This window comes from Salmo salar, chromosome 09, assembly GCF_965601325.2.
Source record: "Salmo salar chromosome 09, fSalSal1, whole genome shotgun sequence".
Taxonomy (NCBI): Eukaryota; Metazoa; Chordata; class Actinopteri; order Salmoniformes; family Salmonidae; genus Salmo; species Salmo salar.
In genome coordinates, this window is record NC_138299.1 from 83,433,030 (window position 1) to 83,454,151 (window position 21,122).

At 43.6% G+C, this 21,122-nt stretch overlaps 1 protein-coding gene across 8 annotated transcripts in view; it reads right to left on the reverse strand.

The window, feature by feature from the left end:
- Window positions 1-21,122, reverse strand: part of LOC106611981 (mitogen-activated protein kinase kinase kinase kinase 4) — a 144,278-nt gene that overhangs the window by 28,592 nt on the left and 94,564 nt on the right. For 6 of the 8 annotated variants that reach the window (XR_006771060.2, XM_045724060.2, XM_045724063.2 and 3 more), the window contains 4 exons: window positions 15,872-15,966; window positions 5,036-5,148; window positions 4,815-4,902; window positions 358-552 (listed from right to left, as the gene is read on the reverse strand). Coding sequence is in view for 7 of the 8 variants with exons in the window: in XM_045724060.2 (XP_045580016.1) it covers window positions 358-552; window positions 4,815-4,902; window positions 5,036-5,148; window positions 15,872-15,966 (491 nt within the window). In the remaining variant the exon portion in view is untranslated. The remainder of the gene's footprint in view (window positions 1-357; window positions 553-4,814; window positions 4,903-5,035; window positions 5,149-15,871; window positions 15,967-21,122) is intronic. The other 2 variants (XM_045724062.2, XM_045724059.2) reach the window with 2 other exon arrangements.

Genomic DNA, 21,122 nt, shown 5'->3' on the forward strand with positions numbered 1-21,122 from the left:
TCCCCCTAGTGGAGAAAGATACATTGACGTCAAATAAAAACCCATTGCTCTAAACCACTTCAGTCTATAAACTATTACAATTTTTTTTTTTAACTAGGCAAGTCAGTTAAGAACAAATTCTTATTTTCAATGACAGCCTAGGAACAGTGGGTTAACTGCCTTGTTCAGGGGCAGAACGACAGATTTGTACCTTGTCAGCTCGGGGATTTGAACTTGCAACCTTTCGGTTACTAGTCCAACGCTCTAAACACTAGGCTACGCTGCCGCCCCTCTTAAACATTCTATGACCTTCCGGAGAAGTTATAGCCTACTACTAGACATTCAGCCTACAGAGTTTATAGCCACATGTGAACTCACGTCAGAATGTGGTCCTCGTCTGCTCGGAGACTGGGGGTAGATGACGTCATGTGGGCCGTGCTGCGCCATGGGCTCATGGGCCGGGCTCTTCTGCAGGAGATCAGGGAGAAGGTAATTCTCATTGCATTCTGATCCTACAGCAATGGGCCTGTGTAGTGGCTGGCCACTCTTAAGGCCTGATGCCACGCTGCTCTGCTAAGAGAAGAGACACAGCAAACAGCAGTATAATGCCTCGTTACTACTGCTTGCCTGCCTTTATGACGTGAGTCATGTAACTCTGTATTCACCGTGTCACAGCAGCACTGTGTGGAGGAACAACAGCAGCATCTACAAAAAGAGTGTCATATGGCAGGCAGGCACTGTTTGGGTTTCCATGACACTAAGTGTCCAATGACAGCCAAGGCGTTGTTTGAAGTGAAGTGGGAGAGGTAAACAAGGATATCAAGCCCTGCTTACACCATAACAAGTGGCATTGCATTCATTACTGGAGGTGGAGGAGGCTCTGAGGGGGCTGTGGGAGAGCAGTATCATCAATGGTGGTGGAGGAGGCTCTGAGGGGGCTGTGGGAGAGCAGTATCATCAATGGAGGTGGAGGAGGCTCTGAGGGGGCTGTGGGAGAGCAGTATCATCAATGGAGGTGGAGGAGGCTCTGAGGGGGCTGTGGGAGAGCAGTATCATCAATGGAGGTGGAGGAGGCTCTGAGGGGGCTGTGGGAGAGCAGTATCAATGGAGGTGGCGGAGGCTCTGAGGGGGCTGTGGGAGAGCAGTATCATCAATGGAGGTGGAGGAGGCTCTGAGGGGGCTGTGGGAGAGCAGTATCAATGGAGGTGGCGGAGGCTCTGAGGGGGCTGTGGGAGAGCAGTATCAATGGAGGTGGCGGAGGCTCTGAGGGGGCTGTGGGAGAGCAGTATCAATGGAGGTGGCGGAGGCTCTGAGGGGGCTGTGGGAGAGCAGTATCAATGGAGGTGGCGGAGGCTCTGAGGGGGCTGTGGGAGAGCAGTATCAATGGAGGTGGCGGAGGCTCTGAGGGGGCTGTGGGAGAGCAGTATCAATGGAGGTGGCGGAGGCTCTGAGGGGGCTGTGGGAGAGCAGTATCAATGGAGGTGGCGGAGGCTCTGAGGGGGCTGTGGGAGAGCAGTATCAATGGAGGTGGCGGAGGCTCTGAGGGGGCTGTGGGAGAGCAGCATCATCACTGGGCTCTGCTCTGCTCCATGTACAGATGGAGGATCTTAATTTGAGCCAGTTTACTAAAGCAGTATGTAATCATGTGAACATTCATAGATGTTTTTGTAGGGGCTTTTCATAATGGAAAATCAAGTCTGAAATTTCAAAGTGGAAATTACAGTTGTGGCAAAAGTTTTGAGAATGACACAAATATTAATTTCCACAAAGTTTGCTGCTTCAGTGAATTTAGATATTTTTGTCAGATGTTACTATGGAATACTGAAGTATAATTACAAGCATTTCATAAGTGTCAAAGGCTTTTATTGACAATGACATGAAGTTGATGCAAAGAGTCAATATTTGCAGTGTTGACCCTTCTTTTTCAAGACCTCTGCAATCCACCCTGGCATGCTGTCAATTAACTTCTGGGCCACATCCTAACTGATGGCAGCCCATTCTTGCATAATCAATGTTTGGAGTTTGTCAGAATTTGTGGGTTTTTGTTTGTCCACCCGCCTCTTGAGGATTGACCACAAATTCTCAATGGGATTAAGGTCTGGGGAGTTTCCTGGCCATGGACCCAAAATATTGATGTTTTGTTCCCCGAGCCACTTAGTTATCACTTTTGCCTTATGGCAAGGTGCTCCATCATGCTGGAAAAGTGTCACCAAACTGTTCCTGGATGGTTTGTGAGTGAGCCCACTCCCTTGGCTGAGATGCAACCCCACACATTAATGGTCTCAGGATGCTTTACTGTTGGCATGACACAGGACTGATGGTAGCGCGCACCTTGTCTTCTCCGGACAAGCTTTTTTTCCGGATACCCCAAACAATCGGAAAGGGGATTCATCAGAGAAAATGACTTTACCCCAGTCCTCAGCAGTCCAATCCCTGTACCTTTTGCAGAATATCACTCTGTCCCTGATGTTTTTCCTGGAGAGAAGTGGCTTCTTTGCTGCCCTTCCTGACACCAGGCCATTCTCCAAAAGTCTTCGCCTCACTGTGCGTGCAGATGCACTCACACCTGCCTGCTGCCATTCCTGAGCAAGCTCTGTACTGGTGGTGCCCCGATCCCACAGCTGAATCAACTTTAGGAGATGGTCCTGGCGCTTGCTGGACTTTCTTGGGCGCCCTGAAGCCTTCTTCACAACAATTGAACCGCTGTCCTTGAAGTTCTTGATCCTCCGATAAATGGTTGATTTAGGTGCAATCTTACTGGCAGCAATATCCTTGCCTGTGAAGCCCTTTTTGTGCAAAGCAATGATGACGACACGTGTTTCCTTGCAGGTAACCATGGTTGACAGAGGAAGAACAATGATTCCAAGCACCACCCTCCTTTTGAAGCTTCCAGTCTGTTATTCGAACTCAATCAGCATGACAGAGTGATCTCGAGCCTTGTCCTCGTCAACACTCACACCTGTGTTAACGAGAGAATCACTGACATGATGTCAGCTGGTCCTTTTGTGGCAGGGCTGAAATGCAGTGGAAATGTTTTTGGGGGATTCAGTTCATTTGCATGGCAAAGAGGGACTTTGCAATTAATTGCAATTCATCTGATCACTCTTCACAACATTCTGGAGTATATGCAAATTGCCATCATACAAACTGAGGCAGCAGACTTTGTGAAAATGTATATTTGTGTCATTCTCAAAACTTTTGGCCACGACTGTACAAACTTCAGAAGCCTTTTTAAATCTCAAATACACAAGTTTTAAATGTCTTGCATTGCAGGAAAGTTGTCCTGCAACAGGGTGATCAAATTAAGATCCTACATCTGTATTAGTTAGTAGCATCCGCTCCATGTGTTAGTTAGTATGTACAAAGTGCCTTCTAGTGTTTGTCATGAAAATGACCCGTGCGGAACCGGTGACAACCCTGAGCTCAAGTGGCTCTGGATGCATCCCAAATGGCACTCTAATCCATATTTAGTGCACTACCTTTGACCAGGGCCCATAGTGCTCTGGTCAAAAGTAGTGCACTATACAGGCCAGGGAGTAGGATGACATTTTGGATGCAGCAGACTGATAGTACATTGTTGTTGACGGCAGCACTGCCAAGTCTGATGCATGCTGCTGCCTGTGTGAGCAAGAAACAAGATTTCACACTGACTGCATCTGAACTGTCTGAACTCTATGACCCAATTTACAAATTAGCAGAGTTCATGGAAACCATGATGATGTGGCCAGTGACTCTTTGCTTCTTGAAAGTCCAATATCTTGAAAACCTGACTACTGAAATGCAAAACATTTTGTCACTGTATCAACAGCGGACTAATGAACAAAATACCAGTAGATAGTTTTTGAGTGGATTTTCCCTTTAAGCAACCTATTACTCAGATATAACGAAGATGACGCTGTAGTATGAACCTGAATCGACTGAAACTATTCATCTGTTATCTAACTATATATCCATTAAAACAATTGAACATATTTCTGTTCAATGTTGAGAGTTTGAGGAGGATTTGGTCTGAGTTTTCATCAAGTACAGAATCAGTGACAAGTAAGCTGTGTTGGTAAGGAAAGCAGCTGGCTGTGTTGGTAAGGAAAGCAGCTGGCTGTGTTGGTAAGGAAAGCAGCTGGCTGTGTTGGTAAGGTAAGCAGCTGGCTGTGTTGGTAAGGAAAGCAGCTGGCTGTGTTGGTAAGGAAAGCAGCTGGCTGTGTTGGTAAGGAAAGCAGCTGGCTGTGTTGGTAAGGAAAGCAGCTGGCTGTGTTGGTAAGGAAAGCAGCTGGCTGTGTTGGGAAGGAAAGCAGCTGGCTGTGTTGGTAAGGAAAGCAGCTGGCTGTGTTGGTAAGGAAAGCAGCTGGCTGTGTTGGTAAGGTAAGCAGCTGGCTGTGTTGGTAAGGAAAGCAGCTGGCTGTGTTGGGAAGGAAAGCAGCTGGCTGTGTTGGGAAGGAAAGCAGCTGGCTGTGTTGGTAAGGAAAGCAGCTGGCTGTGTTGGTAAGGAAAGCAGCTGGCTGTGTTGGTAAGGTAAGCAGCTGGCTGTGTTGGTAAGGAAAGCAGCTGGCTGTGTTGGTAAGGAAAGCAGCTGGCTGTGTTGGTAAGGAAAGCAGCTGGCTGTGTTGGTAAGGAAAGCAGCTGGCTGTGTTGGTAAGGTAAGCAGCTGGCTGTGTTGGTAAGGTAAGCAGCTGGCTGTGTTGGTAAGGTAAGCAGCTGGCTGTGTTGGTAAGGTAAGCAGCTGGCTGTGTTGGGAAGGAAAGCAGCTAGCTAAGCTCTCAAAGTTAATAAGTGGGTGTACTTTTTCACTCCAAAATGTCCCAAAGAGGTCATAGTGTATGGATGAGGTGTATGTATACCGGGGTCTGGTTGAGATTATGGTGGGGCTGCAGAACTATCCCATCAGGGGCTCCTTGGAAGAACATGCCTTTCCCATTCAATGGAGACCTGGAGAAACACAGACAACAGCAGCCAGAGAGCAGTGTTTTAATGGATAATGCTCTTGTTTTTTAGCTCTATATGTTTTTTTAAATGATCAAATAAAACCAATCAATCAATAAATCAATCAAGGTGAACCCACCGGGTTTTCTCATCATCATCACTACTCCCAACTTCATCGCTAGAAGAGGAGTACTCTGTTGCCTTGACAAACGGACTGAGATTAGACGTAAGCCCAGAGAAGTGGCCGAAACCCTGAGAGAGAAACACAGAGAATCACATCAGTGATAGAACACCAGACATCATATAGAGAACACCAGACATCATATAGAGAACACCAGAATTCATATATAGAACACCAGACATCAGAGATAGAACACCAGACATCAGAGATAGAACACCAGCCATCATATATAGAACACCAGACATCAGAGATAGAACACCAGACATCATTTATAGAACACCAGACATCAGAGATAGAACACCAGACATCATTTATAGAACACCAGACATCAGAGATAGAACACCAGACATCAGAGATAGAACACCAGACATCATTTATAGAACACCAGACATCAGAGATAGAACACCAGACATCGGGGATAGAACACCAGACATCGGGGATAGAACACCAGACATCAGGGCTAGAACACCAGACATCATGGATAGAACACCAGACATCATATATAGAACACCAGACATCAGGGATAGAACACCAGGCATCAGAGGTAGAACACCAGGCATCAGAGGTAGAACACCAGGCATCAGAGATAGAACACCAGACATCATATATAGAACACCAGACATCATATATAGAACACCAGACATCAGGGATAGAACACCAGACATCAGGGACAGAACACCAGACATCAGGGACAGAACACCAGACATCAGGGATAGAACACCAGACATCAGCGATAGAACACCAGACATCAGAGATAGAACACCAGACATCAGAGATAGAACACCAGACATCATATATAGAACACCAGACATCATATATAGAACACCAGACATCAGGGATAGAACACCAGACATCAGGGATAGAACACCAGACATCATATATAGAACACCAGACATCAGGGATAGAACACCAGACATCAGGGATAGAACACCAGACATCATATATAGAACGCCAGACATCATATAGAGAACACCAGACATAGAACACCAGACATCATAAAGAGAACACCAGACATCATATATAGAACACCAGACATCATATATAGAACACCAGACATCAGGGATAGAACACCAGACATCATATATAGAACACCAGACATCATATATGGAACACCAGATATCAGGGATAGAACACCAGACATAGAACACCAGACATCATATATAGAACACCAGACATTATATAGAGAACACCAGACATCAGGGATAGAACACCAGACATCATATATAGAACACCAGACATCATATATAGAACACCAGACATCAGAGATAGAACACCAGACATCAGAGATAGAACACCAGACATCAGAGATAGAACACCAGACATCAGGGATAGAACACCAGACATCAGGGATAGAACACCAGACATCAGAGATAGAACACCAGACATCAGAGATAGAACACCAGACATCATATAGAGAACACCAGACATAGAACACCAGACATCATATATAGAACACCAGACATCAGAGATAGAACACCAGACATCAGAGATAGAACACCAGACATCATATAGAGAACACCATACATCAGGGATAGAACACCAGACATCATATATAGAACACCAGACATCATATATAGAACACCAGACATCAGGGATAGAACACCAGACATCAGGGATAGAACACCAGACATCAGGGATAGAACACCAGACATCAGGGATAGAACACCAGACATCATATATAGAACACCAGACATCAGGGATAGAACACCAGGCATCAGAGGTAGAACACCAGGCATCAGAGGTAGAACACCAGACATCAGAGATAGAACACCAGACATCATATAGAGAACACCAGACATAGAACACCAGACATCATAAAGAGAACACCAGACATCATATATAGAACACCAGACATCATATATAGAACACCAGACATCATATATAGAACACCAGACATCAGGGATAGAACACCAGACATCATATATAGAACACCAGACATCATATATGGAACACCAGATATCAGGGATAGAACACCAGACATAGAACACCAGACATCAGGGATAGAACACCAGACATCATATAGAGAACACCAGACATAGAACACCAGACATCATAAAGAGAACACCAGACATCATATATAGAACACCAGACATCAGGGACAGAACACCAGACATCATATATAGAACACCGGACATCATATATAGAACACTAGATATCAGGGATAGAACACCAGACATAGAACACCAGACATCGGGGATAGAACACCAGACATCATATATAGAACACCAGACATCATGGATAGAACACCAGACATCAGGGATAGAACACCAGACATCATATAGAGAACACCAGACATAGAACACCAGACATCATAAAGAGAACACCAGACATCATATATAGAACACCAGACATCAGGGACAGAACACCAGACATCATATATAGAACACCAGACATCATATATAGAACACCGGACATCATATATAGAACACTAGATATCAGGGATAGAACACCAGACATAGAACACCAGACATCGGGGATAGAACACCAGACATCATATATAGAACACCAGACATCATATATAGAACACCAGACATCAGAGATAGAACACCAGACATCAGAGATAGAACACCAGACATCATATATAGAACACCAGACATCAGAGATAGAACACCAGACATCAGAGATAGAACACCAGACATCATATATAGAACACCAGACATCAGAGATAGAACACCAGACATCAGGGATAGAACACCAGACATCATATATAGAACACCAGACATCATATATAGAACACCAGACATCAGAGATAGAACACCAGACATCATATATAGAACACCAGACATCAGAGATAGAACACCAAACATCAGGGATAGAACACCAGACATCATATATAGAACACCAGACATCATATATAGAACACCAGACATCATATAGAGAACACCAGACATAGAACACCAGACATAGAACACCAGACATCATATATAGAACACCAGACATCATATATAGAACACCAGACAACATAAAGAGAACACCAGACATCAGAGATAGAACACCAGACATCAGGGATAGAACACCAGACATAGAACACCAGACATCAGAGATAGAACACCAGACATCAGGGATAGAACACCAGACATCAGGGATAGAACACCAGACATCAGAGATAGAACACCAGACATAGAACACCAGACATCATAAAGAGAACACCAGACATCATATATAGAACACCAGACATCATATATAGAACACCAGACATCAGGGATAGAACACCAGACATCATATATAGAACACCAGACATCATATATGGAACACCAGATATCAGGGATAGAACACCAGACATAGAACACCAGACATCAGGGATAGAACACCAGACATCATATATAGAACACCAGACATCATATAGAGAACACCAGACATCAGGGATAGAACACCAGACATCATATATAGAACACCAGACATCATATATAGAACACCAGACATCAGGGATAGAACACCAGACATCATATAGAGAACACCAGACATCAGGGATAGAACACCAGACATCATATATAGAACACCAGACATCATATATAGAACACCAGACATCAGAGATAGAACACCAGACATCAGAGATAGAACACCAGACATCATATATAGAACACCAGACATCATATATAGAACACCAGACATCAGGGATAGAACACCAGACATCAGGGATAGAACACCAGACATCATATATAGAACACCAGACATCAGGGATAGAACACCAGACATCAGGGATAGAACACCAGACATCATATATAGAACACCAGACATCAGGGATAGAACACCAGGCATCAGAGGTAGAACACCAGGCATCAGAGGTAGAACACCAGACATCAGAGATAGAACACCAGCCATCATATAGAGAACACCAGACATAGAACACCAGACATCATAAAGAGAACACCAGACATCATATATAGAACACCAGACATCATATATAGAACACCAGACATCATATATAGAACACCAGACATCAGGGATAGAACACCAGACATCAGAGATAGAACACCAGACATCATATATAGAACACCAGACATCATTTATAGAACACCAGACATCATTTATAGAACACCAGACATCATTTATAGAACACCAGACATCAGAGATAGAACACCAGACATCATTTATAGAACACCAGACATCAGAGATAGAACACCAGACATCGGGGATAGAACACCAGACATCGGGGATAGAACACCAGACATCAGGGCTAGAACACCAGACATCATGGATAGAACACCAGACATCATATATAGAACACCAGACATCAGGGATAGAACACCAGGCATCAGAGGTAGAACACCAGGCATCAGAGGTAGAACACCAGGCATCAGAGATAGAACACCAGACATCATATATAGAACACCAGACATCATATATAGAACACCAGACATCAGGGATAGAACACCAGACATCAGGGACAGAACACCAGACATCAGGGACAGAACACCAGACATCAGGGATAGAACACCAGACATCAGCGATAGAACACCAGACATCAGAGATAGAACACCAGACATCAGAGATAGAACACCAGACATCATATATAGAACACCAGACATCATATATAGAACACCAGACATCAGGGATAGAACACCAGACATCAGGGATAGAACACCAGACATCATATATAGAACACCAGACATCAGGGATAGAACACCAGACATCAGGGATAGAACACCAGACATCATATATAGAACGCCAGACATCATATAGAGAACACCAGACATAGAACACCAGACATCATAAAGAGAACACCAGACATCATATATAGAACACCAGACATCATATATAGAACACCAGACATCAGGGATAGAACACCAGACATCATATATAGAACACCAGACATCATATATGGAACACCAGATATCAGGGATAGAACACCAGACATAGAACACCAGACATCATATATAGAACACCAGACATTATATAGAGAACACCAGACATCAGGGATAGAACACCAGACATCATATATAGAACACCAGACATCATATATAGAACACCAGACATCAGAGATAGAACACCAGACATCAGAGATAGAACACCAGACATCAGAGATAGAACACCAGACATCAGGGATAGAACACCAGACATCAGGGATAGAACACCAGACATCAGAGATAGAACACCAGACATCAGAGATAGAACACCAGACATCATATAGAGAACACCAGACATAGAACACCAGACATCATATATAGAACACCAGACATCAGAGATAGAACACCAGACATCAGAGATAGAACACCAGACATCATATAGAGAACATCATACATCAGGGATAGAACACCAGACATCATATATAGAACACCAGACATCATATATAGAACACCAGACATCAGGGATAGAACACCAGACATCAGGGATAGAACACCAGACATCAGGGATAGAACACCAGACATCAGGGATAGAACACCAGACATCATATATAGAACACCAGACATCAGGGATAGAACACCAGGCATCAGAGGTAGAACACCAGGCATCAGAGGTAGAACACCAGACATCAGAGATAGAACACCAGACATCATATAGAGAACACCAGACATAGAACACCAGACATCATAAAGAGAACACCAGACATCATATATAGAACACCAGACATCATATATAGAACACCAGACATCATATATAGAACACCAGACATCAGGGATAGAACACCAGACATCATATATAGAACACCAGACATCATATATGGAACACCAGATATCAGGGATAGAACACCAGACATAGAACACCAGACATCAGGGATAGAACACCAGACATCATATAGAGAACACCAGACATAGAACACCAGACATCATAAAGAGAACACCAGACATCATATATAGAACACCAGACATCAGGGACAGAACACCAGACATCATATATAGAACACCGGACATCATATATAGAACACTAGATATCAGGGATAGAACACCAGACATAGAACACCAGACATCGGGGATAGAACACCAGACATCATATATAGAACACCAGACATCATGGATAGAACACCAGACATCAGGGATAGAACACCAGACATCATATAGAGAACACCAGACATAGAACACCAGACATCATAAAGAGAACACCAGACATCATATATAGAACACCAGACATCAGGGACAGAACACCAGACATCATATATAGAACACCAGACATCATATATAGAACACCGGACATCATATATAGAACACTAGATATCAGGGATAGAACACCAGACATAGAACACCAGACATCGGGGATAGAACACCAGACATCATATATAGAACACCAGACATCATATATAGAACACCAGACATCAGAGATAGAACACCAGACATCAGAGATAGAACACCAGACATCATATATAGAACACCAGACATCAGAGATAGAACACCAGACATCAGAGATAGAACACCAGACATCATATATAGAACACCAGACATCAGAGATAGAACACCAGACATCAGGGATAGAACACCAGACATCATATATAGAACACCAGACATCATATATAGAACACCAGACATCAGAGATAGAACACCAGACATCATATATAGAACACCAGACATCAGAGATAGAACACCAAACATCAGGGATAGAACACCAGACATCATATATAGAACACCAGACATCATATATAGAACACCAGACATCATATAGAGAACACCAGACATAGAACACCAGACATAGAACACCAGACATCATATATAGAACACCAGACATCATATATAGAACACCAGACATCATAAAGAGAACACCAGACATCAGAGATAGAACACCAGACATCAGGGATAGAACACCAGACATAGAACACCAGACATCAGAGATAGAACACCAGACATCAGGGATAGAACACCAGACATCAGGGATAGAACACCAGACATCAGAGATAGAACACCAGACATAGAACACCAGACATCATAAAGAGAACACCAGACATCATATATAGAACACCAGACATCATATATAGAACACCAGACATCAGGGATAGAACACCAGACATCATATATAGAACACCAGACATCATATATGGAACACCAGATATCAGGGATAGAACACCAGACATAGAACACCAGACATCAGGGATAGAACACCAGACATCATATATAGAACACCAGACATCATATAGAGAACACCAGACATCAGGGATAGAACACCAGACATCATATATAGAACACCAGACATCATATATAGAACACCAGACATCAGGGATAGAACACCAGACATCATATAGAGAACACCAGACATCAGGGATAGAACACCAGACATCATATATAGAACACCAGACATCATATATAGAACACCAGACATCAGAGATAGAACACCAGACATCAGAGATAGAACACCAGACATCATATATAGAACACCAGACATCATATATAGAACACCAGACATCAGGGATAGAACACCAGACATCAGGGATAGAACACCAGACATCATATATAGAACACCAGACATCAGGGATAGAACACCAGACATCAGGGATAGAACACCAGACATCATATATAGAACACCAGACATCAGGGATAGAACACCAGGCATCAGAGGTAGAACACCAGGCATCAGAGGTAGAACACCAGACATCAGAGATAGAACACCAGCCATCATATAGAGAACACCAGACATAGAACACCAGACATCATAAAGAGAACACCAGACATCATATATAGAACACCAGACATCATATATAGAACACCAGACATCATATATAGAACACCAGACATCAGGGATAGAACACCAGACATCAGAGATAGAACACCAGACATCATATATAGAACACCAGACATCAGGGATAGAACACCAGACATCATATATAGAACACCAGACATCATATATAGAACACCAGACATCAGGGATAGAACACCAGACATCAGGGATAGAACACCAGACATCAGAGATAGAACACCAGACATCAGGGATAGAACACCAGACATCAGGGATAGAACACCAGACATCATATAGAGAACACCAGACATAGAACACCAGACATCATAAAGAGAACACCAGACATCATATATAGAACACCAGACATCAGGGACAGAACACCAGACATCATATATAGAACACCAGACATCATATATAGAACACCAGATATCAGGGATAGAACACCAGACATAGAACACCAGACATCGGGGATAGAACACCAGACATCATATATAGGACACCAGACATCATGGATAGAACACCAGACATCATATATAGAACACCAGACATCAGAGATAGAACACCAGACATCAGCGATAGAACACCAGACATCATATATAGAACACCAGACATCATATATAGAACACCAGACATCATATATAGAACACCAGACATCAGAGATAGAACACCAGACATCAGAGATAGAACACCAGACATCAGGGATAGAACACCAGACATCATATATAGAACACCAGACATCATATAGAGAACACCAGACATAGAACACCAGACATAGAACACCAGACATCATATATAGAACACCAGATATCAGGGATAGAACACCAGACATAGAACACCAGACATCGGGGATAGAACACCAGACATCATATATAGAACACCAGACATCATGGATAGAACACCAGACATCAGAGATAGAACACCAGACATCAGGGATAGAACACCAGCCATCATATATAGAACACCAGACATCATATATAGAACACCAGACATCATATATAGAACACCAGACATCAGAGATAGAACACCAGACATCAGGGATAGAACACCAGCCATCATATATAGAACACCAGACATCATATATAGAACACCAGACATCATATATAGAACACCAGACATCATATATAGAACACCAGACATCATATATAGAACACCAGACATCAGAGATAGAACACCAGACATCAGAGATAGAACACCAGACATCAGAGATAGAACACCAGACATCAGAGATAGAACACCAGACATCAGAGATAGAACACCAGACATCAGAGATAGAACACCAGACATCAGGGATAGAACACCAGACATCATATATAGAACACCAGACATCATATAGAGAACACCAGACATAGAACACCAGACATAGAACACCAGACATCATATATAGAACACCAGATATCAGGGATAGAACACCAGACATAGAACACCAGACATCGGGATAGAACACCAGACATCATATATAGAACACCAGACATCAGAGATAGAACACCAGACATCAGGGATAGAACACCAGACATCATATATAGAACACCAGACATCATATATAGAACACCAGACATCATATATAGAACACCAGACATCATATATAGAACACCAGACATCATATATAGAACACCAGACATCAGAGATAGAACACCAGACATCATATATAGAACACCAGACATCAGGTATAGAACACCAGACATCATATATAGAACACCAGACATCAGAGATAGAACACCAGACATCATTTATAGAACACCAGACATCAGGGATAGAACACCAGACATCAGGGATAGAACACCAGACATCATATATAGAACACCAGACATCAGAGATAGAACACCAGACATCAGGGATAGAACACCAGACATCAGAGATAGAACACCAGACATCAGAGATAGAACACCAGACATCAGGGATAGAACACCAGACATCAGGGATAGAACACCAGACATCATATATAGAACACCAGACATCATATATAGAACACCAGACATCATATAGAGAACACCAGACATAGAACACCAGACATAGAACACCAGACATCATATATAGAACACCAGACATCATAAAGAGAACACCAGACATCAGAGATAGAACACCAGACATCAGAGATAGAACACCAGACATCAGGGATAGAACACCAGACATAGAACACCAGACATCAGAGATAGAACACCAGACATCAGGGATAGAACACCAGACATCATATATAGAACACCAGACATCAGAGATAGAACACCAGACATCAGGGATAGAACACCAGACATCAGGGATAGAACACCAGACATCAGAGATAGAACACCAGACATCAGAGATAGAACACCAGACATCAGAGATAGAACACCAGACATCAGAGATAGAACACCAGACATCAGAGAAAGAACACCAGACATCAGAGATAGAACACCAGACATCTGGGATAGAACACCAGACATCTGGGATAGAACACCAGACATCAGAGTTCCTGACACAGACAGTCAGACAGGCACGCAGACAGGCAGACAGACAGGAAATAATACAGGACTGCTAATGCTAATCCAATACAGGAATAATTGTCAGTCCACATGAAGATGACAAGCAGGTATATGTTATTGAATAAAACACACTGTGTCCTTTTGAGGGAATCAGAGACAGGACAGGACAGGACTCCAATCTGACTTGTCCTCTGCATCCCGTCGGAATGACTGGAATCTTAAATGGCATACTGTACCTCTAACCTCAAATCATTAGGCCTAGTCATAACATGCAATATTTAGTTTAGAACGGATAAGCAGGAATAATACACTATTTAGACGTAAAGATGAGTCAGAGGAGGAATTACAGCATTCTTTGTTTTGATGAAAGCAAACACAGATGTGAGAGATGGTCATACGGATTCTCCTCATTCACATCCAGAGCTAATCGGATTCATCTGTTCCTTACAGTTTTGTTTCTCAAAACAGACAGTCACAAACAACAGCAACCCACATCTGACTGACGTAGAGATGAGACCAACATGATGGCCTTCAAGCTCGGTGACCAAGATGGAAAGTGTAACAGATGCAGGTATTTTCCAGAACCACAGGGCAACGGGAGCCAATAAAGAAAATAACAACTTATCCCACGACAACAATTATGATAATCATGGCTGAAAATGACATTTTAAATCTGACATATAATAGATGTGGAATAGTGTTCTAGATGCTAGGATGGTGACAGAAGACAGATACTTACATGTTGCTGAAGAAGGGCTCCAGGAGAATTCTCCTTAGACTTCTTGTACTGCTGAAGACGGCTCTGCAGCAGAGGGCTCTCCAGCTTCAAGTAACCTGATAGAGTCAAAAGACATGTTTCAAATCTCAATCTCCCATCTCACTATGTTGTGCACTCGTGCTAAATATTACCAGAGCCATACAGATACTGTAGTGAGCTTTGGTGGCTCATTATGGGAGCTTTCCTCAAACTATGTTATGGATTAAAGTTGTCAGTTGCCCCAAGACCTCAGTATGCTGCGTTAATATGATGAGCAAGTCCAGATATGGACTAAGGCATCAGGATATATTGTAAGGGCTTCCTTGTTTTTCCACTGGATTACTTCCTGAAAGCTACAATGTAATGAACTTGTAAAAGACTATAAATGTCAAATTCATTATCATGTCTCTATTTGAGCTAATGCTCCCTCTTCATGTACAGTATAAGATTCCTTTGGCATTTAAACAAAGACATGTTAGCACATTTATTTACCATATTCGTGAACTGCTTTCTTAAAATTCCTCAGACAAGTAATTGTGAAAAAGGGGAACTTTGAACATATTACCCAGTCTTTCTTTCCTTTTTTCTTTCTTATCCAAAAGGCAGTTCTTTTGAGTCTACCCATTAATTGTACTGGTTTTCCACACCCAATCTACCACAGGGCCTGTTTCTCACTCACACGCCCCCACCCACACACTCCCTCACACAATCTCCTTCCCACAAACCCTCACCCACATGCCCTCACCCACCCACACTCCCTCACGCACACTCCCTCTTTCACCCACACGCCCACACCCATACTCCCTCACCGACACCCCATCACCCTAACACTCTCAAGTGAAACTTAAAGGCCCAGTGTAGTCAAAAATGTTTCTTTGTTTTATATACAGTACAAGTCAAAAGTTTGGACACACCTACTCATTCAAGGGTTTTTGTTTATTTGTACTATTTTCTACATTGTAGAATAATAGTGAAGACATCAAAACTATGAAATAACACATATGGAATCATGTAGTAACCAAACAAAGTGTTAAACAAATCAAAATATATTTTAGATTCTTCAAAGTAGGAACCCTTTGCCTTGATGACAGCTTTGCACACGCTTGGCATTCTCTCAACCAGCTTCACAAGGTAGTCACCTGGAATGCATTTCAATTAACAGGTGTGCCTTGTTAAAAGTAAATTTGTGTAATTTCTTTCCTTCTTAATGCGTTTGAGTCAATCAGTTGTGTTTTGACAAGGTAGGGGTGGTATACAGAAGAAAGCCCTATTTGGTAAAGACCAAGTCCATATTATGGCAAGAACAGCTCAAATAAGCAAAGAGAAATGACAGTCCATCATTACTTTAAGACATGAAGGTCAGACAATGCAAAAATTTCAAGGTTTGAAAGTTTTCATGTGCAGTCGCAAAAACCATCAAGCGATATGATGAAACTGTCACTCATGAGGACCGCCACAGGAAAGGAAGACCCAGAGTTACCTCAGCTGCAGAGGATACATTCATTAGAGTTGACTGCACCTCAGATTGTAGCCCAAATAAATGCTTCACAGAGTTCAAGTAACAGACACATCGCAACATCAACTGTTCAGAGGAGACTGTGAATCAGGCCTTCATGGTAAAATGCTGCAAAGAAACCACTACTAAAGGACACCAATAATAAGAAGAGACTTGCTTGGGCCAAGAAACACGAGCAATGGACATTAGACCGGTGAAAATCTGTCCTTTGGTCTGATGAGTTCAAATTTGAGATTTTTGGTTCCAACCGCCGTGTCATTATGAGACGGAGAGTAGGTGAACGGATGATCTCTGCATGTGTGGTTCCCACCGTGAAGCATGGAGGAGGAGGTGTGATGGTGTGGGGGTGCTTTGCAGTGACACTATCTGTGATTTATTTAGAATTTAAGGCACACTTAACCAGCATGGCTACCACAGCATTCTGCAGTGATACACCATTCCTTCTGGTTTGAGTTTAGTGGGAATATCATTTGTTTTTTAACAGGACAATGACCCAACAAACCTCCAAGCTGTGCAAGGGCTATTTGACCAAGAAGAAGAGTGGTGGAGTGCTGCATCAGATGACCTGGCCTCCACAATCACCCGAACTCAACCCAATTGAGATGGTTTGGGATGAGTTGGACCGCAGAGTGAAGGAAAAGCAGCCAACGAGTGCTCAGCATATATGAGAACACCTTCAAGACTGTTTGACAAGCATTCCAGGTGAAGCTGGCTAAGTGAATGCCAAGATTGTGCAAAGCTGTCATCAAGGCTGCCACAGGTTAGAGGTCATCATGGAGTGTTATCCCTGGGTGTGCCACTGGAGGGCATCCTTGTGTTTCTAGTGTCCAGGTGAACCTGGTTTAGGACTATTTAGGTTCCTCTATGAAACTGGGCCGGTTGCTCAGGTCTCTTGTCTTGTTTTGTGTTATACACATGTGCACTTGCTTTGTTGTTTTTCCTGTGAATACTTCAGTAAACATTCTGGATTTACCTTCACCTCTGCCTGCTGTGTTTCTCTGTGCCTGGGTCCGAGTTTGTACTAGAGTTATTGTCACAGTAGACCTGAGCCAAAAATGGACCCAGCAGAGATTTCTCCGTCATCCGAAGGACACTCCGAGCTCCACCACTTGCGGTCGGCTCTCACTCACCATGGAACTGTGATTGGTCGCCATGAGGAGTGGCTGAAGACATTGTCGGAGGATTTAGGAACACTTGTGTTCACTCTGCAGACCGAACAGACAGGAGCAACGGTTGCTGCACCTGTGGTGGTTCCTAACCCTCCACTTTCTACCAGTTCATCATCTTCCTCCCCTTGGGAGCCTCATCTCCCGGCACCGGAGCACTATGAGGGGCATCCTGGGAGGTGTCTTGGGTTCCTGCTCCAATGTTTGCTGGTCTTCGAGCTGCAGGCATCAACGTTTCCCACCGAGTGTTCCAGAGTGGTATATGTCATCGCCTTGCTCTCAGGACGGGCTCTGGCCTGGGCAACAGCCATATGGGAGCAGCAATCAGACATTTGTTTCAATTGGCAAAGCTTCACGCAGAAGATGAGGGTTTTTGATCACCCCATCAGTGGCAGGAGTGCTGCTCAAAGACTCATTGTGCTTTGACAGGGCAGCCGGAGCGTAGCGGATTACGCCATTGACTTTCGGACGCTCGCTGCTGAGAACGGTTAGAATACAGAGGCACTTCACTCAGTCTTTCTGAACGGACTCAGTGCGGTTCTCAAGGATGAACTGGCTTCCCAGGACAACCCTGACACTCTGGAGAAACTTATCGTTCTGGCCATCTGGATAGACAACCGGCTTCGGGAACGTCGTCATGAGAGGACGGAGGGATTCCGAGTTGGTTCCAGTGTTTCCAGCTCCGCTTCGGGAGGCGATTCTTCATTTGGGCTATTGCAGTATGCTGGGCCTGCTGGCCCGGTATCCCGTTAGAGTTATCAATTCGGCTCTGGCTCCCCTTCATATCCTTCAGAGGAGCCGGTGCAATTGGGACGCACCAGACTTTCCGCTCTGGAGAGAAGGAGCAGGATTAACGAGCAATGTTGCCTTTACTGTGGACAGTCTGGACATTTCCCGGCCTCCTGTCCCGAACTGACTGGAGAAGGGGATGACTCGTCAGTAAACGGGAGAATACTGGCGAGTCAGATACAGTCTCCAGCTGCCGACACGGCACGCACCTTGCTTCCGACCAACCTGCGGTGGGACAATGGGCAGTTGGACAATTCTGCTTTCATAGACTCTGGGGCTACCGGCTGTTTTTTGGATCGCACATTAGCTCGCCAACAGTGGCTGCCACTCACTAAGCTGAACACTGTTGTCGGACACTGCGCTGGAGGGTCAAACCCTAGGGTCTGGGAAAGTGAAGCAACTCACCATGCCCATTCAGCTACAGGTTCTGGATGACCATGTGGAGCTTAACCAGTTTTGTTGTGTATTGATATTCTAGTTTTGTCCCTTTAGGGCACCTGTAACCCCCCCCTCCCCCCCTTGCTTACCTACATTAAAAACGCTTGGAATGTTCTTCCTGTAAAACGCATTAAACAATGCCCACGTTAATTTCTACTCCCGTCTCATGTCCTGTCCTTATATTAGTTGTATAAGTAATACAGTGTGCTATACAAAAAAACTGGCGACGAGGAAGAAACGTTCTCACGTTTGTACTCATCATCTTCGGCAGAAAGTCTGAGTTAAATTAGTTTTTTCCCCCTTCGCTTTAGAAAGACGCAAACAAAACGTGGAGCTAGCCAGTCGAGTGATGCTAGCTAGCCTTTGATGTCACGGCAACGAGAGCCTCGAGGGATAGGAAGAGTTTCGCTGCGGGAGAAAGTTAAGTCATCATGAGTTAAAAGAAAGGGAAAAAAAGGGGTCTGTGTGTAAGGGACCGTCTGAAGAGTGTGAGTTAGAAAAATAAACCAAAAATGTCTGCATTGATTGGAAATATAGGAACATTTGATGAATCTGTGGAACAATGGAGTTCTTACACAGAACGTTTTGAGTACTTTGTGTTGGCAAATGGCATTAAAGCAGAAGTCGTTGTGCCAACATTTTTGACTGTTATGGGAGGAAAAACATTCAATCTACTGCGCAGCCTAGTAACGCCTGCAAAACCTGGTGATAAATCATATGATGAAATTGTGGCTACCTTAAAAGGACATTATTCTCCCAAACCACTGATAATCGCAGAGAGATTCCGGTTTCATAAGAGAAATCAAGAGGAGGGGGAATCAATCTCACAGTTTGTGGCTGTATTGAAACAGTTATCTGAACACTGTGAATTTGGGCGATCAATGAGCGACACTATACGTGATAGGTTAGTGTGTGGCATGCGCAGCGAGGCAATTCAGAAACGCCTTTTGACTGAGAGTAACTTAACATTGCAGAGAGCAATAGAAGTGAGTACATCAATGGAAATGGCAAATGAAGACGCACAACAGCTAAGTGCATCGACCAAAGTGCATAAGGTGTCTACATGGGTAAAAAACAAGGCAGGAGGTGGCAAGCCATGCTATCGCTGTGGGAAACCAGGTCACCAAGCAGAGGAGTGTTGGTGCAAAGACTTAGACTGCAGAAGTTGTGGAAAAAAGGGTCACATCGAACGTGCATGTAAAAACAAAGAGACACAATCAAACAAAAGTACTGAACAAAGGAAAAGCGACTTCAGGAAGTACAAAAAGAAAGTGCATAAAATGGAGCACACAGAAGACGAACAAAGTGATACCCTGCCTGAAGG